We start from the raw sequence: 20,794 nt of genomic DNA on the forward strand, positions 1-20,794 counted from the left end.
TGAAATGGGAATATTAATACCCCTTTGGGTAGGCAAACAATGGCCCCCCAAAACAGTCCTGGCAATGCTCAGGACCTGGGAATACGGTAATGGCAAAAGGCAATCAAAGTAGTAGACAAATCAAGGTTGCTGACCTGCTGGCCTTCATATGGGGAGATTAACTTGGATGATCCAAGTGAGACCCCAATGTAATCACAAGGGTCTTTAGAAGTAGAAGAGGGAGACAGGAGGCAGAGTCCAAGATTAACTTGGATGATCCAAGTGAGACCCCAATGTAATCACAAGGGTCTTTAGAAGTAGAAGAGGGAGACAGGAGGCAGAGTCCAAGAAAGGTAATGACAGACAGCAACAACAGGGAGACATAATTCGAGGACCCATCCCACGGCCAGAGGGAGAGGCCTGGGGCTGAGAAATGTAGGTGGCTTTGGAAGCTGAGAGAGGCAAGGCAACAGACCCTTCTTCCGAGCTTCCAGAAGGGAGCACGACCCTGAAGACACTTGCACCTTAGCCCAGAGAGACCTATGTTCATTTCTAACCTACACAACCGTAAGAGGTGAACCTGTGTTGCATCAAGGCACTGCATTTGGGGCACTCGTTTGTTACTGCAGCAAGAGGAAGCACACACATCCCTCCTGCAGGGTTGGGGCTGATGCCCAGCACGGGAAAGGTCTTTCTTATCTCGCATGGCAGTATCATTGATGGGCACCTGCCATCTTCCACACAGGGTAGGCTGAGTTCCTCTCCCCCAAGAAGCACACACTGCTCCCTGCTCCAGCCGTCTCACCCACTACAGCAAGCCTGGGCCAGGCCAGCGTCTTCCAGAAGCCTCCTCACGTTCCTCCGCCCACATAAGCTCTTTCTCCTGTGAACTCCCAAGGCCCTGACAGCCTGTACCTGGCAATTTGGGACTTAATTATACAGCGGGCAGTGTTATCTGCTGTTGCTGCATGCGCGTTTATTTTGGTTCCAAATCTAGATTGAAACCTCAGTCTCAAACAGGAACTACGTTTTGTCCTTTTGTTGTTGTTTTTAAGGACCTGTACTTTTTTTTTAACAGTCCTGTTTTTATCACCTTTTGACACAAAAAAGGAACTGCCTGGCATATATTTATAAGCAGATATCCTCAATCATTTTAATTGCCCTGTGGCTGGCCATTTTTCTATTTTTTAGGAGCGTTTCTATTTTGTAGCACTGTTTGCCGAAGGCACTGAAGTCTAACATGGGCTAGAGGAGCAGGTAGGTTTACAGTTTATAGTTTTTCCACCCTGGGTTCAAGGCCTGGGGCTCCTTACCATCCCATGATTTCATTAGTCAGAGAAGAGGGACAAGGTTGGAAATCATAGCAAGACTAGGAAAGAGGGTGGCCAGACACACTCCCTTTGTCTCAGTGCTGAGCACACAGTAAGTGCTCAATAAAAGCTGGTGAGATGACTGGCCAGGAAGCACATCATTATTTTTTTCTCTACTCTCTTCTTTTAACCACACAAAATGACCCTTGATGAAACCATATAAATAAATACACAAAGGAGGCACTGCCTGTTGACCTACCTTGGGGATACAGTTCCCCAAAGAAGGAGACAGACAGAAGAGTTCTCCCCAGAGAATGTTATTCTAGTCTCAAAATAAAATACATCTCTCATTTCAAGGTACATTTATTTTAGTTAGGTAGGATAAGGATTTTGTGAGAGAAACAAAAATGAATAAGCTGGTGTGTGGGAACAGGAATTAAAATAAGCAGCAACTTGCCGCCTGCCAACGTGGATGTCCTCACATCCCACTGCCTTATTTTTGGTTCCATTCTGGTTTGTTTTCTTCCTTGGCGCTTTAAAATATGATAGGTAGGTTAGAAAGAGAAGCCCAGGATAATCACGAAGCTCGTCTTATGTACGTGGTGCTTTACTTCCTCTTCCTCCCTGAATCCCCTCAACAACCTGAGGAGGTGAATAAACAACCTGGCTCAAAATGACCCACTGGCCAAGTCAAGACGTGAATTGAGGTGGTAACCCAGAACTTGGCTCTGACCCACTCTGCTCTACTGACAGCATGTGTGGAAGTCCCTAGTCTCTCCCTCCCTCCAGGTAGAGCAGATCTGACCCCCAAGGTACTACGAGACCTTGGGACTCAGGAGACACCACACAAGCTCTGCATATTTCCCAGGTCCTAATGGCAACTCTAGATACTGGAGGTGGACAAGGAGTGGGAAGGAGAGAAGGAGGCATGAGGATGTGTGTTCTGAAGTAAGATTGTATTAACTGTTGTTTCTCTCTCTCTCTTTTTTTTTTTTTTTTTTTTTTAGTGTGAAGAGGTGGGGGGTGGAGAAAATCTTAAGCAGACTGCATGCCCAAAGGGGAGCCCAACACAGGGCTTGATCCTATGACCCTGAGATCCCTGCCTGCCTGAAGTGAAGCTTTCTGAGTAAGGAGAGATGGAGAATGGCCAGCAGAAATGGGCAAAACCAGCTCAGTCACCCTAACCCCGTCCTCAAAATCCCCAATCTTTTAAGGGTAAGGACAGAGGCAGAAGAACAGCATGTATATGGGCATAAAGTCAAATCGGAGGTACATCACCCCTCCAACACTCCCAGGCTATGCGACCTAAGACAGGAATTAACGTATCTGAGTCTGTTTTGCAAAATGGGGAGAGGCCATTCCCAGCTCACAGGTTTGCTCTGAGCATTAAGTGAGTTCAGGTGTGTTGGGGGCCTATCAGAGTGCCCAGCACACAGCAGAACCAGAATTAGCTGTTAGTAACTAGTAACACGCTGTCCAAAGCACTAAGGTAATGCATACAGTAAAGTAAATGAGTACTATCCCCTATACAACCATACTCAATGATAAGGAGTCAAGCCCAGTGTATGCTATGCCCTGGGAAATGTACAGGTGGGGGTCACGGTGCTCATCCTGTGTTGCACCTGCATGGATCCAGTTCCAGCACAGCCCCCTGGGTGGCAGGCCTCAGCGGGCATGGGGGGGGGGCGGGGGGCGGGCAGGAAACAGAACAGACTGAAGTTTCCTCATCTTTACCAAACTTCTGCCGGGAAGGGTAGCACCTTTTCATTTTCCAGGAGGAAGGGAGCTCCTCCTGAAATGCCTCCACTGAATGGGATTATTCTTTCTACATTATAAGCCCTACCTCACGGAAGTGTTCATTTTATCTCTGGCAGCTCATCGGCACGGTAATTGTTTCATGAGGTGATAACCCATGTGTTAAATCAGACGTGGGAGCCTCCCTGAAATATTATTATACTGAATTCTCCTCCATAACAGGCAGACCAGTTGCAGATCTCGCCCAAGAGGTTTAGTTACCAAAGAGCCAACTGTATTTCAGGGACAGTGCCTTCTGCTATAAGAGAAGAAAGATTATTTGTTGTGGTTATTTTTATTATTATTTCATAGCCCAAAAGTTTGTTGGTCTGTTTCCAGTTTCAAAATATTTCTGCTTCCTAACATACTACATAATTTGCTTATTTATTAGGCTCATTTCTTCCTATTCCTTCCCCACTGCAATGTCACAGGATAGGACACTGTCTATTGTATTAACTGTTGTTTCTCTCTCTCTCTCTCTCTTTTTTTTTAGTGTGAAGAAGTGGGGAGGGGGAGAAAATCTTAAGCAGGCTCCATGTCCAACGAGTAGCCCAACACAGGGCTTGATCCTATGACCCTGAGATCATGACTGAGCCAAAATCAAAAGTAAAATGCCCAAACAACTGAGCCACCCAGGCACCCCATTATTCACTGTTGTTCCTTAACCATCTGGAAAAGTGCCTGGCACATAGTAGGTGCTTAATAAACAAATCAAAGCAAATTTTAGAGCTGCTTCTTCTTCTTCTTCTTCATCATCATCTTCTTCTTCTTTTTGAAGAGCAACCACAGTTGATACAAAAGTGTATCTCATTTCTCTTCCTTTCTCTTTTTCTTCTTTTTGTACTCATTCTGGTGGATTTTCACTAGATGAGAACACAACTCCAAAAATCAGGATTAAATCAGTCACAAAAAGACGCCAATTTTTAGCATCCAAGTTCTGCTGACACTCCTTTTAGCCTCACAAGGAGGCTCAGCTCCACATCCTTAACCTGGTCTCTTTCCTTGCCTATCTGTATTTCTGGAGTTTTGCAGGGTGCATGCATGCATGCACCCATCAACGGGCATCCAGCACAGGATGCTCTAGGACGAGACCTGGTTAGCAGCCCGAATGTTACTTTGACTCAGGACTGTTGGTGATTTGACTTCATTAACCCTCCATTCCTTCCCACAACCTAGATCCCAAATTTCCCATTAACAATGCAAGAGTCTTAGAGACATTTTGAGCTGAAAGTATGTGAGAAATCAAATAATCTAACCTAACATTTATTTTACAGATGAAAAACAACAGGCTGAGTGAAGCAATGTGAGCTCCCCAAGTCACAAACCCAGTTAACAGCCAAGCTGAGGTAGCTGGGACCTTCAACACCAGAGCACGTTCAGGTCACAGCTAGGACACTTCTCAGATTGGTGAGTGGCTCTGACAGTCCCGTCTTACTGGCTGGGAAACCCAATCTAAGCAAACATGTCTTGGATCAAGGATAAAAACTTTTCCATTGAGCAAGTGAACACAATTCTAATGAGAAAACTAGTAGAAAATAGAATCTTTATGGGATACACACACACACACACACATAGATACACACAGATATGTGCATATATGATTACTGCATGCATCATATAAAAAGGGGGCTTCTTTTTTAAATAGTTGATATTAGGCATGTAATAAATTCACAAAGCTAGCAAGGACATCAAAAACATATTGCTAGTGGAAGCATATCTTGGCACAACATTTTTGAAAAATGAGCCATCAATATCTGTATAAACTAAAATATACACATTGTTTGATCCAGCAATTCCTCTTCTAGGAACCTGGAACCATCTAGAGAAATAGAACTATATAGATATGTGGATGAGGGTGTTTACTAAACCACTGTTTACAGCACAAAAAGAAAATAATCAAATGTCCATCCTTAGGGTTATGGCCCCATGAACCATAATACAACCATTTATAGAATTTTGTGTAGCTAATAAAATGAATTATTACAGAGCTGAAGGGATACTCATTATTTATTAGTTAGTAAGAAAACCAAACTGCAGTGCAATGTGATGGACACACTCATTTGCACGAAGACCACCACCTTTACAATACTTGTATGTGCATCCATGTTTGGGGCAATGGGACATGAAGGAAAGATGGAAGTTTCTTAACACGGGGCATCCCAGGGAGAATGCAGTGATGGGTGCAGGGGGAAGACATGATTGCTGTTTTCTTCATACATCTTTAAATGTTTATGCTGACTACAACAATATATATTATTTTGAAAAATGTTAAGACAAAAAATTTCTAAAAATAAAGATGGAAGGAACCCAGAAATAGTCCTCTGAGCCCCGTTTCAGCCTCCCTTTTCCCCCTGTAGACCCACAGTAGCAGGAACATTCTGAGAGAATTATTCAGTGCAACCAAAAGAAGCTCAAAGCTGTCTGTCTATGCCTCTGGCTGCCATGACCATCCTCTGAGCTAGTTACTTCTCTCACCAAAGTGTCCTGGTTCCTGATGCAGGAAGTGGCCTGCCAGGGACAGACAGGAAGTGACATGTTGGGCAGATACAGAAAGTGAGATGTGAACACAGCAGCAGAGAAAGCTCCTCCTTTAACGCAGGAAGGAGGTCCCATCTCCTTCAAGAAGACGGTGGCTCGAGATGTTTGACCCCTCCCTGCCCCACAGACGAACCCATAGCCATAAACAAGCAAGGCAGGACCCACTCTTCATAAAACTAAGAAGCAGACAGAAGCTACATTTGGCAGGCAGAGATCTAAGGCACCTGAAGCAGCTCCTCAGAAAGTTGGCCTCATCCCCATGGGTTTCTTTGTCCAGTCTTCCCAGCAGGTTGAATGAAAATGAGAGAACCATGAAGGCAGAGGTCCTGGCTGTGACAGTGTGACTAGTAGGCTTCAACAATAATAAAATCGCCTTACCTGAAGCCCCAACTGGGCACATCCTGCCAGGACAGGACTCCAAAGAGAACTGTCATCACTAACTCCCCAAATGCCAAGAGTTGTGCCCATAAATCCATAAAACTCCGCTTCTGTCGGGACAGTTCAGGCCTCTGACCCCCACAGCTCAGAAACCAGTAGGAAGAAAGGAAGAGATGAACTCACCAAGCCAACTTCTGTTTAAGTACACAGACACAAACACGGGGGGCACCGTGAAGAAATCCACCACGGAGTTCACTTCCAGCCAGAACCACAGCTTATCGTTGGCTGCAATAAACTGAGGAAAGAGAAAACGAGAAAAACATGAGAAGCGTGATGCCGGCATTCTAACTATACTCTTCCACCAAAGGCTATGTTTTGTTTTTTTTCCACAGGGGCCTAGAGGGAGATGGTATGTCCTTCTCAGGTCTATACCAATCACAGGCTGTTTCTGCCTTAGAATTTGGTTATACAGCCTTTTCTAGAGAGTGACCAAAGACTGCATTAACCTTCGAGAAACATCAGGCCAGCTATTTTCCTGTGGTTTTCAATTGCACCATGGGGACAGTCTGAGTGGTCTCACCTTCATTAGAATCTAACAGAAATATAACTGGAAGTACAGCATATGTGTTCGCATCCACTCATGCACACACAATCTCTGAATACACATTCTGTTCGGCTCCCTTATAGACAGGCTCTACTATAAATCCTCCAAGCCCCAAATTCTACCAAGCTACTGTGCCTCAATTCAATCCTCACAACCACTCTCTCAGGATTCAACTAAGTGACCCCCGATAAACATAAATTTTAAGAGAAGGGTTTTTTTTTCTCTATTTAAGACAATAGCGCATTAGTATTTAGAGAGATGAGAAACAGTTGGCCATAACGATTATTTCAATCCCTGTGTCTCCTCCTTGGGAAAAGATTTTAACAAACACTTCTGAAAATGCTAAGTTAAGGAAAGAGCTGAAAATCGGAATGTGGGTCTCTTGTCTGCCCTGGAAGCACTGGGCTTCACCTGTGCAAGAGCAGATGCTGCTGGGGCTCGGCCTGTGGGCACAAGAAGCCCCATCATGATACCGCGTAGTGGGGATGAGACTTACCCGCAGGCCAAAGTAGAGAAGGAAGAACACGTTGAAAGCCATGTCGATCTGTAATGTGAAATCTTTGTAGAAATTCTGGCAGGATTCTATTGGGCTATTAGACAGGAAGAAGAAAAAAGCAAGAGGTAAATGAAAAGCATCATCAAGGCTTCCGCATACTGTGTAGTAGTGGTACTCGGGGTAGAGGACAAAATGAATATTCGTTGACTGAAACATTTGGTCTTTCTACCCTCTGTGATAATCGAGCAAGCATCGCCAAGGGGTCTTTCCATTCAACCATTCAGTCTTTTGTTCTTTTATTCATTTTTGTACTTATATGTTTATATATACATTATTCTTATCATTCAACAGTTGAGCTAAGAATCTAAAAAAGGATCATGCAGACACCTTGGAGGAAGGACAAGCAGGAGAGACCATCAAATTCCTTAATTTCATATTAACCCTTAAAGAACTGACTTCTTTCTTTCAGAGGACACATACCAAAGCTAAAACAATCCCTCATACCCTCTAGCATGTTGGAAAAAGAGCCCATTTTCAGTTAAACTCATGGTTGCATTTTAGACCTCTGTAAAGCCATTGGTTGATTAGGAATAAAAGACCCAGGAGCATCTCAGGAAAGCTGTGGAGGAGAGGATCCTGGTTGATGTTCCGGCTAGACTATGTATGGACTTTATGTACAGCACTCTGATCTGGAGAAAGAAGCGTTGCCCAACTGGTAAAGTTCAAGACCATTAAACCAAAATGTTGAAGCAGTACTCTAAGGGTTAATTTTTTTTTTTTTTTTTGGCATGCAAGTTAACTGGTTTTGTGTGTGTCAAGCAGCCAATGCGAACCCCCAGCAGACTCTACTTTGTTCAAGAGTAGACAGTTCAAAAGGGTACTACTATACAAACTGGTACATGGCTTCCATGTGCTTTCCCGCGTCAAACTGATCAGAGGATCAGTGTGTGAAAAGTCCCAAGTTTGGGGCTGGGTGGGAAGCAGGAAAGCCTCATAAGCATCTCAAAGCTGTGAATGGAAATTCATAGTATACTGTTATCAGTAAGCAAATGGTAACTCTCAGGCCAGAAACATAAAGAAGGTGAGGTGAGGGAAAGGATGGGGAGTTTGAGGAGAAGCAAAATACTTCCCCTGGATGGAAAGCAACGTGGACCTCTGGACCAGGAGACGGCTAGCTTGAGAAGTGCAGGATGGAGGATTTCCGAGTACCTCACTTTGGAAATCGCTGTATGCAATACCAGTTAGTATAGTTGTACTTGGGCAAGGACAATGCTTGGTTATTCAACAGGCAGGAATCTGTGCAGTTTGGGAATGCAGGGCCCACATAGAGGCATGATGGGGCAGTCTATGGGACTCTCCAATCATATGACATGCACTGGATTTATCCATTCTTGATCTCTATTACAAGCCAAACATGCCCTTTGTCATCTCCCAAATCACAAATAGGTGGGAAAACCTCCAGACAAGCATTGGGGGTGGGGGTGGGGGTTAATCTGTATTTGCATTTACCAACTAGGCAGACTGAAGAAAAAGCAAACACTGAAAAAACATTTCTTTTATAAAGGAAATGACAACTTATTGGTTTTCACTAAGGTGGGCAAGTGGGAGGGAAGATGGCATGGAATTTGCTTAGTTCAGTGCTGAAAGGAGGCAGGAGCAGAAAAAGCTAAGCCACTGATCTTTACCTCCTCCCCTACACGGGTATTAACTTAAATGAAAAAAAGGAAAATCCAGGCCTAGAGTTAATAAGTGACACTTCAGCAATCCCCAAGCCAGGATGGTGTTTTGTTTCATGTTAAAAACAAGACCCACAAGGTCTGCAGGCGTCAGGGCTCTTAGCTGCTCTAGTCACAGTGAAAAGAAGTACATGAACTAGGTTGACATAAATCCACTATAGATTGCAAGGGTTGAAGAGACAATGCATCTCTAGGCTATGTAAGCCACTGGTACGATATGCTACTGAAGAATGAATGGTGTGTGTATATGCGTGTGTAAGAGAGTGAGGATGGGAAGCTCTGCTGGTAAATACTGCACTCATGGTTTTACTTGTATGAGTAGTGACTTAGATGTACATTTAAATTCATATTCATCAAGACTGACAGCCATAATCAAAGGGACAGAGAGAAAGTTTTGGCTCCCAAGTCTATCACGGAAAACCCACTATCACTTCACCAAGGTCAAACAATAACCTTACTATGGCCCACACAACAGGTATTGGTTATATATTTGGGGGTCCCCTGAATTTCCTAGCTCCCATTAATTCCATGGCCTTTGTGGTTTATTTGGTAGTAACATTAAAATGTAGCTAATAGGTAAAACATTCGCTAGGTGTCCAAGAGAATGGGATAATTGGGGGGCAAGGTGTCAGCTCAATGCCACTGAGGATGTTTTGGTTCCACATAAACAGAAGCAGATGTTCAAAAGAGCATAAGGAATCAGGCTGTAGCAACTTCTTCCCATTGATCCTTTCCCTCCTTGTCATTTCTGCTGTTCCCTCCTATATTCCCCATACCCGATGGCACCAATGAGAGGGCTCTCTGCTAAAGGGCCTGTGTTGAGAAATACACCTCAACAGCACTCCTGATTTAGACACAATGCTAAAACCTATCAAACCTTTCCTTTAGTACTTCTTTCAAAAATTTTGAGCTGATTTTAATCACTGTTTCATAGTATCCCTGAATCCTAAACTTTGGACTGAAAAAAGAAAAGGAGTACATTATGCTGCTGGTGCTAGCAGCTTTTCTTCTGGCAGAAGTTCACCAATGTTATGAGCATGCTCTGCTAGGATGGAAGAGTTGAAGAGAAGCAGGAAACCCTGAAATAATAAAGGGCCAGCCTCTGGCCCTACTTGGGACCCAGGTAGGACCTGAGTGATCAAGGAAGTCTGTTTTTTTGTCCCTTTTAGCTCTTTGCTGCTTGCCATAAGGGCCTAAGGAGAAAGGTCCTGCCTAGTTTTCTCAAGTGGCAGGAACTGTTTATCAGGATGCCCTCTGAGATAAATCCTCTGAGTGCCTGCAGTCCACAAACTCACACAATGAGAGACCACAGAGCAGAGATTCTAAAGCCCCATCATTTCATTCCCCAAATGGAAACAACCCATGGAGAAGTTCATTGATCTTATAAAAAGAAAATATATAATTCAACAATAAAAAGGTTGGCCATATCAGCCAGGATTTATTTTCCTCCCAAAGAGATTTTTATCTTAATGATTAATGCTCATTGTAGAACAGAAAATGAAATACAAAGCCCTCTTCCTTCTCATGTAAAATTAGAGACTTTCTTGTCTAGATACACAGAACTTTCAAGAGCTAGAAATCACTTTTTTTTTTTTAATACAAAAGAAAGTGACTCCGAATTACACACTTAAATTTTGATTGTCATTCTGGTGAGGCATGCCCACATCAGAATGGCCTTTATGTGGATATATGTTGCCAGTAGAGAGAAAAAAAAAAGAGAGAGAGAGAGAGAGATGGAGTTTTGAGAACTGAAATAGGGATACTAGTTCTGGTCCTGAAAGAAGTAAATGGACTTTCCCTAAATTGTTCCTGGTTAACTAGTGACCTAGCAATTAGGGGACACAAGATAGTTGGTAAGCTGAGGGACTCTTCATTCTTAGACTCCCACAGTCCATGGGTCAAAGGTGAGATTAAAACCTTAGGCAAATTTAGTGTTTTCACTAGGACTCTAGGATTGAGACACTTCCAAAAGAACCTCAATAAAAAGTTGCTTGTGGTTTAAATGTCCAGTGTAGGAGAGAGGTCTTATTTCCTCTTGATCATCCAATAGGCATATCGTCAGTATTTAGATGTCTATAGAAGAAAAGAAGATTTACCCAGAATGGCAAATATATCTTTCTTCATTCAATTAACATTGTAATATGCAGTGAAAACCCTTGAGCAGGAAGATCCAATAGTCCTTCCCGAAACTGACTTAAGACCTTGTCTTTCCAAAGCACAGGGCAAGCAATGGCTGGCCACGTTTTCTTTCAAGGGGCAGGGACTAGGGACCAAAACAATCTCACTTCCAGTAGTTGTTCCTCTGGAAATCTGTATCATCTCCAAGAGGATGGCAATCACCCTCTGTTCTCAGCCTCTAAATTCCCCTGGTGTTTTCCAAAGTCTGTTTTCCTAACTCCCTGAATCTGGCTGCCCAACCTTATGAAGATATTTCTCCAGGACAGCGGTTCTCAAACTTTAGCTTGTACCTAGAAGGCTTACTAAAACATTGGCGGGCCCCTCTCAGAGTTTCTGACTTAGTAGGGCTGGGCTGGGGCCCTGGGAATTTGCATTTCTAACAGTTTCCCCGGATACTACTGCCTGTCTGGGGACCACAGTTTGAGAACCACTGTTCCAGAAGAACTTTCTTGCAATGACACACTAATTACGGGTGTTGCTGCTCGGGAAGATTCCCATTCAGACCTGAATAGAGATGATGAAACATTTGAACCCATCCCCAGATAACCAGCTGCATACCACTTAACTAATTGCTGAGATCAAGAGGGTGAACAGATATTTTCACTTTCAGGTGGGAACAAGGGTGGGGGGGAATTAAGACGATACAGAGAAGTAATTACAACACCACAATGCGAGCTTCACCGACATTCTAATTAACAGAGTGCCTTAGGAGCACATTTTTAGTTTAAGATTAAAAGCAAAAATGAAGTATAGATGGGGAGAGGTTATGGAGACCATCGTTTATGAAAGATAACAAAATGTTAAGCGGTTTTGGGACGTGAACAACAGCAGCAAATATCTGAGATGATTTAATAAATAACCACATGAGAGGGAAGGGACTAACTGAGGAACAAAATAGCACTTTGTGAAATAATTTCCAACACTTAAATTTTCCTTGCTCTTGCGTCTAGTCCCTTTTTAAATTGCATGGAGCCTTCTCAATTCCCACTAGGATTATGGACCACCAGAGTGCAGGCCCACAGCACCATAGACATGAATCAATACAATGAATTTAATGATTCCACACTCTTCTCTTAGTCTCACCTCTGCAATGTTGCCAGATTAATTTAATTAAAAGATGTCATTCATCTACCATCATGGCTCCCTCCTGCCTCATATATCAGCTCTAACCCCAGCTGTGAAGAATCTCTGAAACCCAACCTCACTACATGCCCCATTTTATTTTCCACCATATGCTCCAGGCCAAGCCCTTTGCTACCATGAGCTGGTACCTTCCTTATGTCATGAATGTGACCCACGTATTCCTAATTCTGAATCATTGCTTTTGCTGTGGCTTCTTCAAATGCTCTTCTCTCTTTGTGTTCAAACCTTTGGCAGCCTTCAAAGCTGAAAGAAAGGCTCAGCTCAGTAAGTTACTTGTACCCTCACTGACCTCTCCCATCTCTGAATTCCTATAGCATTAGGAGTGATGAATTCTAAACTGTCTTATAATGTTGATTCTTATCTAATCCAACATAATAATACCTGGCAATTGTATGGAGCTTGCACATACTGTCATATTTGGTCCTTACAACTTGGCAAAATAGATAGTTTGCTATAATCACCATTTTGCAGACTTCTGAGAAGTAGAGGCTCAGAAACTTAGGCAAGATCATGTAGCTAAGTGGAAGGGTTAGGACAGGGTTATTAGGACAGACCCAATATCCTTTTTGCCATACCACCTTACTTCTCCAGAAGAATTGCAACATCCTTGGAGAGGTAAGAGAAACATGATGTAGCATCTACTATCCACAGACCCTGGCATGGAGTTTTTTTGAAACAATGATGGTTGACTGATTTATAGACGAGGTAAAACTGCCTGAGAAAAATTGAATGTGTTTGTCAAATGGTCTGGAAAAATTGAGAGGAAGCATACCTATCCAACTTGTATCTAACCCTGCTCTGTAAAGACGGTCATACAGGATGTTACTAATACCCAGAAGTGCTTCCAGGGCACCTGGGGGGCTAGTGGCCTCATGAAGACTGACCCATCTGCTGAGGGTAAGTTCTTCTGCTTATGGAGAAATAACTCCTAGCTATCCATCTGCTTAAAGATGGATGACCCTCAAGATGCCCTGTTTTCTCTTACCCTCTCTTATTCTAGAAGAACAAGAATGTATGAGGTTTAGATACTTTAAACACTTTCAGTTATGGACTAAACAGTAAGTTTTTCACCCCATTCCATTCGATTGAAATAAAGAAAAATGATAACATCATATAGTCATGGATACTATGGAACTTATCTGCAACCAAGAGGGAGGAAATCTAAATGATTTGAGATTTTTCTAATAATGTCTGGATATATTGGGTAAGCAAAGTGCCTACAAAACAGAAATAAAAGTACCTAGCTGGTCAGAATATTATGAGAGCAAACTATTTTTAAAAGGAGGCAATTCTTTGCAATATACTCCAAGTTATCGATATTATTATTCAGATAATTTTAGGTTTCAGAAAAATACCTTCTAAGTTAATAGTAATAGTGGATTTAGTGCAAATGACACAATAGTAATTAACCACTGAGAAAGTAATAACCCTTATTTAGAACATTGTCTTCTAACCTAGACAGCACCCTAGGTCTCGAATAGATCCAAGGATAGAAAGCTTTCTATCCTTTAGCTTTCATTGGTGCCTCCATTGTACCTTGGCAGAGTTATCCACTTAAGAGCTTAACTTTCTGATGTTGGTACTTCTAGTATTTATACTCAGTGGAGCATACATATATTCAATAACTTGTGTAGGTTTTATTACTTTTATCAAACAAAAAGCAGCCTCTTCTTTTGCTCATCATTTTGACATTATCCCAGAACACCTGAGTAGCTATCTTCTAAGATGTTATTTTTGTTGATGGGGGAGTTTGTGTTCAGTCGTCAATCAATACTAAGGACAATGACCTCAAAAGGCACCTTTTCTAAATCTTAAAACACTTGTTTTGGACCTTGCAATGGTTCTAATGTGAACAGAAAACATTTTTGTTACTTGATCCCAAGGCAGTTGGTTAAATGGCTTTGTTGGGAAATCTTCAGTTATGGGTTTGTATCAACAGGTCTATTAATCTTTCTGACAGCATCAGGCTTCCAATTACGCCTCCACTCAATTGACAAGATGTGGTCCAATAGCCACAAACATATGCCTCATTAGGGTTGTGTTGCAATGAATGGGAACAAATGAAAAGGTGGCATATAAATCCTTACTATTCTGGGATCCCATGTGCTCTGTCTTCTTGAGCTCTGACTGTTATGGAGAATCCTGGAACAATGAGAGCTGTAGACTTCAGAGCAGTTGTATGGCTCAGGATATCTACCTGAATAATTGGTCCTAATAACTAAACATTCTTCAAGGAGACAAACAAAATTACATAGATCGCTGATGAAGAGAACAAAATATGTCAGTTGCTTACACCCTGGATTTCTCAGTGAAACACACTGATAATCTGTTTTCATAAAACTCGATGGTGAAATCTCTATCACTATCTGATGGAATTCCTCTAAATTTTCTCACAAGATTTCAAGATGCTATCTAAGCTTAAGGTCCCCTTCTCATTTTCATTCTATATCTTTTTATCCACTTAGGCACCCAAATAAGTAAAATAAGAGCAAAATGTGGGTACAGGATATTACTAACCCCCAGAAGTGCTTCTGGGGCCTCTGAGGGGTACTGGCATCATGGAACCTGACCCCATCCACTGAGGAGGTAAGCTCCTCTGCTTGTGTTATCCATTTGCTTAAAGATGGATGGCCCTCAAGATGCCCCAATTTTCTCTGTTGAAGTTGAGAAGTTGACCATAAGCATGGATAGCAGTTAGGTAGTTTTGGAATTCAATGGAAGAATTAAAATCCCAGCTCTAGGGCAGCCTGGGTGGCTCAGCGGTTTAGCACCATCTTTAGCCCGGGGTGTGATCCTGGAGACCCAGGATCGAGTCCCATGTCAGGCTCCCTGCATGGAATGGAGCCTACTTCTCCCTCTGCCTGTGTCTGTGCCTCTCTCTCTCTGTGTCTCTCATGAATAAATAAATAAAATCTTAAAAAAAAATCCCAGCTCTATCATTATTAACTGTATATTCTTAGGCAAATAATTTGACCACCACGCCTTGATTTTCTCATTTGTAAACTGGAGATAAGGATACAACCCTCAAAGGCTGTTGCAAGAATGAAATCAGATATTGAGTAAAGACTAAGTGCTGAACAGGTGATAGTTATTTTTAAAACTCAGTTAATAACAATAGTGATAAATAAGAACTATTTATAGAAAAATGCCAAAAAAGGCAATTATCCAAAGGAACAAAAACTGATAGAATCAATTATTTCACACTTAATTTTCCATTTGTACCTGCTTTATTGCCTCCTTATTGAGTGTTGTAACACAGTTCAAATGTCCAATAAGTTGTGCAGTGAGCTAACATCTGCTGTCATTCTATATATTACAGTATTACATTTGGGTAATACTAAAGAGGAAACACCAGGGAAATTATATTTCCATGAAGGCAGCCACATAGTCTCATAAATACTAAATAATTAACCAAGATTTCCTGACAGAGAAAGCCATGAGTCACTTTAATGAGTGGTCACAGGAGGTTGTGTATTCTTTTCCTGGGTCTTTAGCAGAAGAGAGAGTTTCATTTGCCTGGTTGGCTTACCATGAATTTGGAGTAGAGGCAGGGGATGAACTGGTCATATGTCTTCTAAATATCTCTTCCAATTCTACGTCTGTAAGATCATGTATTTCTTCACTGTTGGACTCTTGGAATGATGTCCAAGACAACCTGCCCACTAATGTTTGTTTTTTCCAATTTGTCTACAGACTACAATTATTTCAATCACAGTTGTTACCAGACTAGAATTAGTGTTCATATTTGCCAGCAACTTTTATGTAATAAATCAGAGTTAAGCTACTACATAAAACAGAGTCTTGCCAAATGAGTGCTGCTTTGGTTCTCACTGAACTGTCTGAGAACCCATGACTGATTGCTCCTTACTCTTATTTCTCTACCTCCACTGACTCCAGCCTTCTCTTCTTTAGTAAATTTATTTATCTAGTAGAGGGATGTGATGAGTAGAGAATTCAAATATACACACACACATACAAATACTACAGAGCAGACTAAGAATTTTTCAAGGGCAGGATCAATGAGCATGTACAGTTGTAGAGTGGTACATGTGGGTGGTACATGTGCACACACATGTGCACATACCCACAGCCTACCAGCACAAGTGTATGCTCTCTACTCCAACCTCACCCTGGGGCCATCCACAAAATAGGATCACTTGGGTAAGGTGATTAGAAATAGGGAGAAGATGGAGGTTTCAGGTCTGAATGAAGAGCAGGGAACCAGACACAATGCCTGGTATGGGGAGTGGGGAGCTGCAGGAGCTCTGAGCCCTGGAGCCAAACTACTCTCTGCCTACAAAAAAGGAGACCTGAAGAAGCAAGAAAAGCAGATTCATCCTAACACCACTGGATATCAAATGTTGTCACACATGTGCCAAGAGGCCCATAGACAATCATCTCTTGCCAGTAATAACCACTAGTCAGCTCTTAGGCACTGGGGGGCAATTGCCTGCTGTCACCATTTCTAAAGGAGAGAGCAACCATGAGGAAGCAGCCTAGGGGCACAGTTTCAAGGTACTTTGGGCTCAAGGCTTCCTAAGTAAATTATGATGGTCTCATAATTGCATAGAGAATGGTAGGGGCTCCTAAGGTAGAGCAGGTGGGTTGGGATTCCCACAGTATAACAGTCTTTCACATCACTATGGGGCCTCTTTAAACTGTTATTGGGTGCAGGCTTCAAAACTCCCATGTTTGAGCCTTCTTCTCCTGATGTCTGTCTTGGATTCTTCTGGGTATTCCCTGGTCATCCTACTAGTCTCCTACTTAGCTTATGCCCTATGCTCCCACCCCGTCCAGCTCCGTGGCTTTACTGTAATCCTGACACACCTAAATAGCCTGACCTTGGCAATGCCTCCTTGCCATGGGTCTACCTACAAGGATTTAGAGTGGGAAAGCCAAAACTACTTAACCTATACAGCCAAACCCAGCCTGCTCTGGGACCCAGACTGACAGCCTAATCAGATGGGGGTAATGAAGATGCAGGAGACAGATCCCTTTCCTATTCCCTTCATGGAACTCCAATTTCCTGACAGCAGGCTAAGGCACGTAGATCTGCTAAAGTTTCAATCCTGCAATCTGCCAGCCACATCTGACTAAGCAGAATGGCACACATCTCCTCGGTGGTCTCATCTGAAGAGCTTCAATGACAAAGAGCACCAATGCTAGAGGCCTGCCTGGTACTGATCTGGGGAGGCTCAAAAGCATTAGGGGAAAAAATTACATAAAGAAACAATGGTTCTGTTTATCTGCTTTGTTTCACTTTGCAGAATAGAAAACACTGTCACATAACATATATATACTCACCACCAGGACACTGGCATTTGTTAAAGGCGCCCCACGAATTTATATGTGATGCTAAAGGATAATTATGATAGTTTTGTTTCTGACATCCTGAGGTTGGGTTTTTTTTGTTGAGAATTTCTTTCTAAGAAGATACTGAGAAAGACCCGGTACAAATTCTTCTGATATCTGGCATAGAAAACAATTATACCTTTATATTACACAAGAAAATAAAATAGCTGTGTCTTAGCTCTGTCTTTGGCTGACAGCTGAGGCGTGGAAGTTTTGTAAGTATTCCTATTTAGGAGTTTTGTTGGGAGCCCAGCAGCCTCACAGCCAAAAAGGAGAGCCTGAGATGTTGCTGATTAGAAGCCATGAGTCTGCTGAGTCCAAAGCAGGAGTCATGCCTTAGGAATGCCATAAAGTGACCTGAGCAGTGGGGACCAACATCACCACGGAAAATCAGATGTGACAAATTACCTTTAGAGACAAATTGTCATCATTAACACGGAAAATAGTAATGGCTTGTTAAACCCTATGATTATACAATCATAACTTCAAGTGTATATTCTTCTAATTTCCTCTTTAACTACTTCATGAAAATAACTTCTTACCTCTAGGAACATTTCCTTCATTTTTTTCTTTCCCATTTGCTTCTGGTTAGCACTGGAAATCACTTATCAAAACTGTCCTGCTCATAGCTCAGAAATAATAGCACTTTCCACCATATTAATGGTGTCCACCTGACTTCTGGATTCACAGTCAGAAAGTAACAAATTGTACACTCATCAGGGTAAAGTTTCTTTTTCCCTGCTTCCTTCTGCAGTTCCCCTTCTTAATTCTGTTGCCATATCTTTGATTTTCTCTAGAGTTGTTTCCCCCCTTACTGTAAAAATAAAAGCTCTCTGAGGGAACCAGGATGTCCCTAGGCAGCTGATTTCTTAGGATTCTCTTTCGTCTCCATAAATGAATCCATCTATTCCACCCCCCACCCGATGTCGGGTTTCAGAAATCCTTTCATTTTATCTGGAAGCACTGTGTTTTTCTCAGAACAAGGGGTGGGTCCCTTTACTAAAGAATCCCAAAGAAGAGAATTAGTTGTTTCCTTCACCAAACCCCCAGATGAAGGAAAGCTCTGGTAAAGTGAGAGCATGTCATCGTGCTGGTCAGGATCACCTGCTCTGCATAGGTCTACACTATAATTCCATCTAAGCTCCTGTCAAAAAGGAAAATGGTTCCATTCAAAGGGGCTTTGTACTGGTTACCAAAAGAACAGGTTATTAAATTCTAAGTGAAGTCTATCTCTATAGGGTGAATAGGATATGTTTAGCAGACTAGGAAGAAAAACATTGTGGAAAGAACTTTAATCTACTAAATCCCTTGGATATGAGAAAATCAGGATTCATGAAGAAAAATGAAACACAAGATATGAAGCTTTCAATTTTGTGTCATTATGACTGCTTAGTGCAGAGTTTTAATCTAAGAGGCTCTAGAAAGCTGGTTCCACCAAGAATTCTCTAGGAACTCTCATTCCTGCCATAGGATTATCAGAGTTTGGGAACGCCCATCTGTCATTATTCTCAAATGACAGCCAAGGTATGTATAAAATGTAAAGCATCTATTTATGGGAAATAGTAAAATATCCAGTTCAAAAAAAGATCTTAACAATTATTTTTTATTAAAGTTTATTCTGAGGATAAAACAGAGCAAAAAAAAGAGAAAAAAAAAAAAAAAGAAAACCAGTCCTAAAAGGAATCATTAGACACCGCTAAGGCAAAAATATATCTTAATGAGAGAAAATGATCACAATTACTAATCAGTAATACTGAATGCAATGCCAACATGTTCCAATGAATATGGTATTCCTTTATAGTACTACCGCTTTACATCTTTTAAAGTTGAATTAGTGGCACTCCTGTTTGCACAATGAATAAACACAAAGGCCACCGATTGTATTTCTCAGGACATTTAGCCTAAGAGGTTTTTGGCTTTTCTTTTAAGGATATACATTTAGATTTTTATTAATCTCATTAAATCTAAGCAAAACCAAATGAGGGAACAGTGTTCAGAAAAATGTGATAAGGTACCATAATTCGTCATTTGGAGCACATCCATGCAGAGTTGGGAATTTGTAGGGCTGATCATCAGCTTAGTGGTTACTTGGAAAACCGACCCTTGCTTCTAAATTCCATGGTAGCCTTTGCTCAGCATACATCTAAAAACAGGATATTTATTTTTCTGTTTCCCATTGTTTTAGTCTTGAGTCTTCAAGGGACAGAGTGGCCTTCGTGGTATCACAGCAAACTGAGGACCCATGAAGATGTCCAAAGAAAACACTAAATCCCAGCGCTTTAGTGTATTGGAATGCTCACCGCATCAATTCCACACATGCGCCCAGTGCTCACTACATTCAGGTCCGGGCCTTGGTGGGGAAGCTTGCAGCATGCATGGGCAGTGCAGGAAAAGGATTTGGTTAACCTGGAGGCGACAACCGAAAGGGCAAGGTTGCATCATGCAATGAAAACCACAGCTTGGCCTTAGCTGCCATGCAGAAAAGACCTACATCAAAGAGTCTGCAGTGCGGCTCCTGGGTAAGAGTCGATATGAGAGAGGTGAGTTACTTTAGCAATGAAAGACACGGGCAGAAAAATGTTCAAACCACTCTAAACAGAACACTGTACAGAGCACTGGCATTACACGCGAGAAGAGGCAGCGTAGGGGACAGGAAGGGGAGAGACAGAGGAGGAAAGGTGAGGACAGAACTGGTCATCACGCTGATGAGATGGTTTCCCTGGCCATCCTTTCGAATGCATGTCTTGTTATAATGTATGTTGCTTCAACAAACAACCTCATTAGAGTCTTTAACATCAACCATAATTTTTAAGATGTTCTGAAAATTCTGAAAATTCAGGAGAAGCAAGGCATCAGTTACATAAAAATACACACCATGATTTCCTGTGGTTACAGTTTGTTATACAAGCAGAGCTCAGCTGGTCAGATAAATAAGAGACAGTTAAGTGCCAACATCCTTAACACTTTGGTTACAGAACTCGTGGTGACTCTCGAGGTGTAACAAGGCAGCGGAGCAACCCAACCAGGTCATGAAAGCTCGGGGCAGCGCAAACTAGGTAACTCTATGCCACTACAGCCCCAGGAAGGCACTTACGACCCTTAATTTAAACGCACTCCCAAGGGGTGCCATCTTTTCTTCATGCCAGCATGGATGGCTGGTCAGAAGTGAGTTCTTCCACACATACCTTAACCATTTCACAAAACCTTAGTTACAGGTAAGACTCCCCAAACACACCTTTTATCAACATTGATCAGAAAAAAAAAAAATTAAAGTTTTTCCTAAACA

The 20,794-nt window shown here is 42.1% G+C and overlaps 1 protein-coding gene across 23 annotated transcripts in view; it reads right to left on the minus strand.

Annotated features, from left to right (window-relative positions):
* KCNMA1 (potassium calcium-activated channel subfamily M alpha 1) overlaps positions 1-20,794 on the minus strand; it is a 717,863-nt gene that overhangs the window by 290,564 nt on the left and 406,505 nt on the right. For 16 of the 23 annotated variants that reach the window (XM_049109051.1, XM_025435296.3, XM_049109054.1 and 13 more), the window contains exons 4-5: positions 7,100-7,193; positions 6,183-6,294 (exon numbers count right to left, since the gene is read on the minus strand). In XM_049109051.1, the coding sequence (XP_048965008.1) occupies positions 6,183-6,294; positions 7,100-7,193 (206 nt within the window). Of the gene's footprint in view, positions 1-6,182; positions 6,295-7,099; positions 7,194-19,999; positions 20,024-20,794 lie in introns of all 23 variants that reach the window. The other 7 variants (XM_049109052.1, XM_049109053.1, XM_049109055.1 and 4 more) reach the window with 1 other exon arrangement.

This window comes from Canis lupus, chromosome 4 (genome assembly GCF_003254725.2).
Source record: "Canis lupus dingo isolate Sandy chromosome 4, ASM325472v2, whole genome shotgun sequence".
NCBI classification, from domain to species: domain Eukaryota; kingdom Metazoa; phylum Chordata; class Mammalia; order Carnivora; family Canidae; genus Canis; species Canis lupus.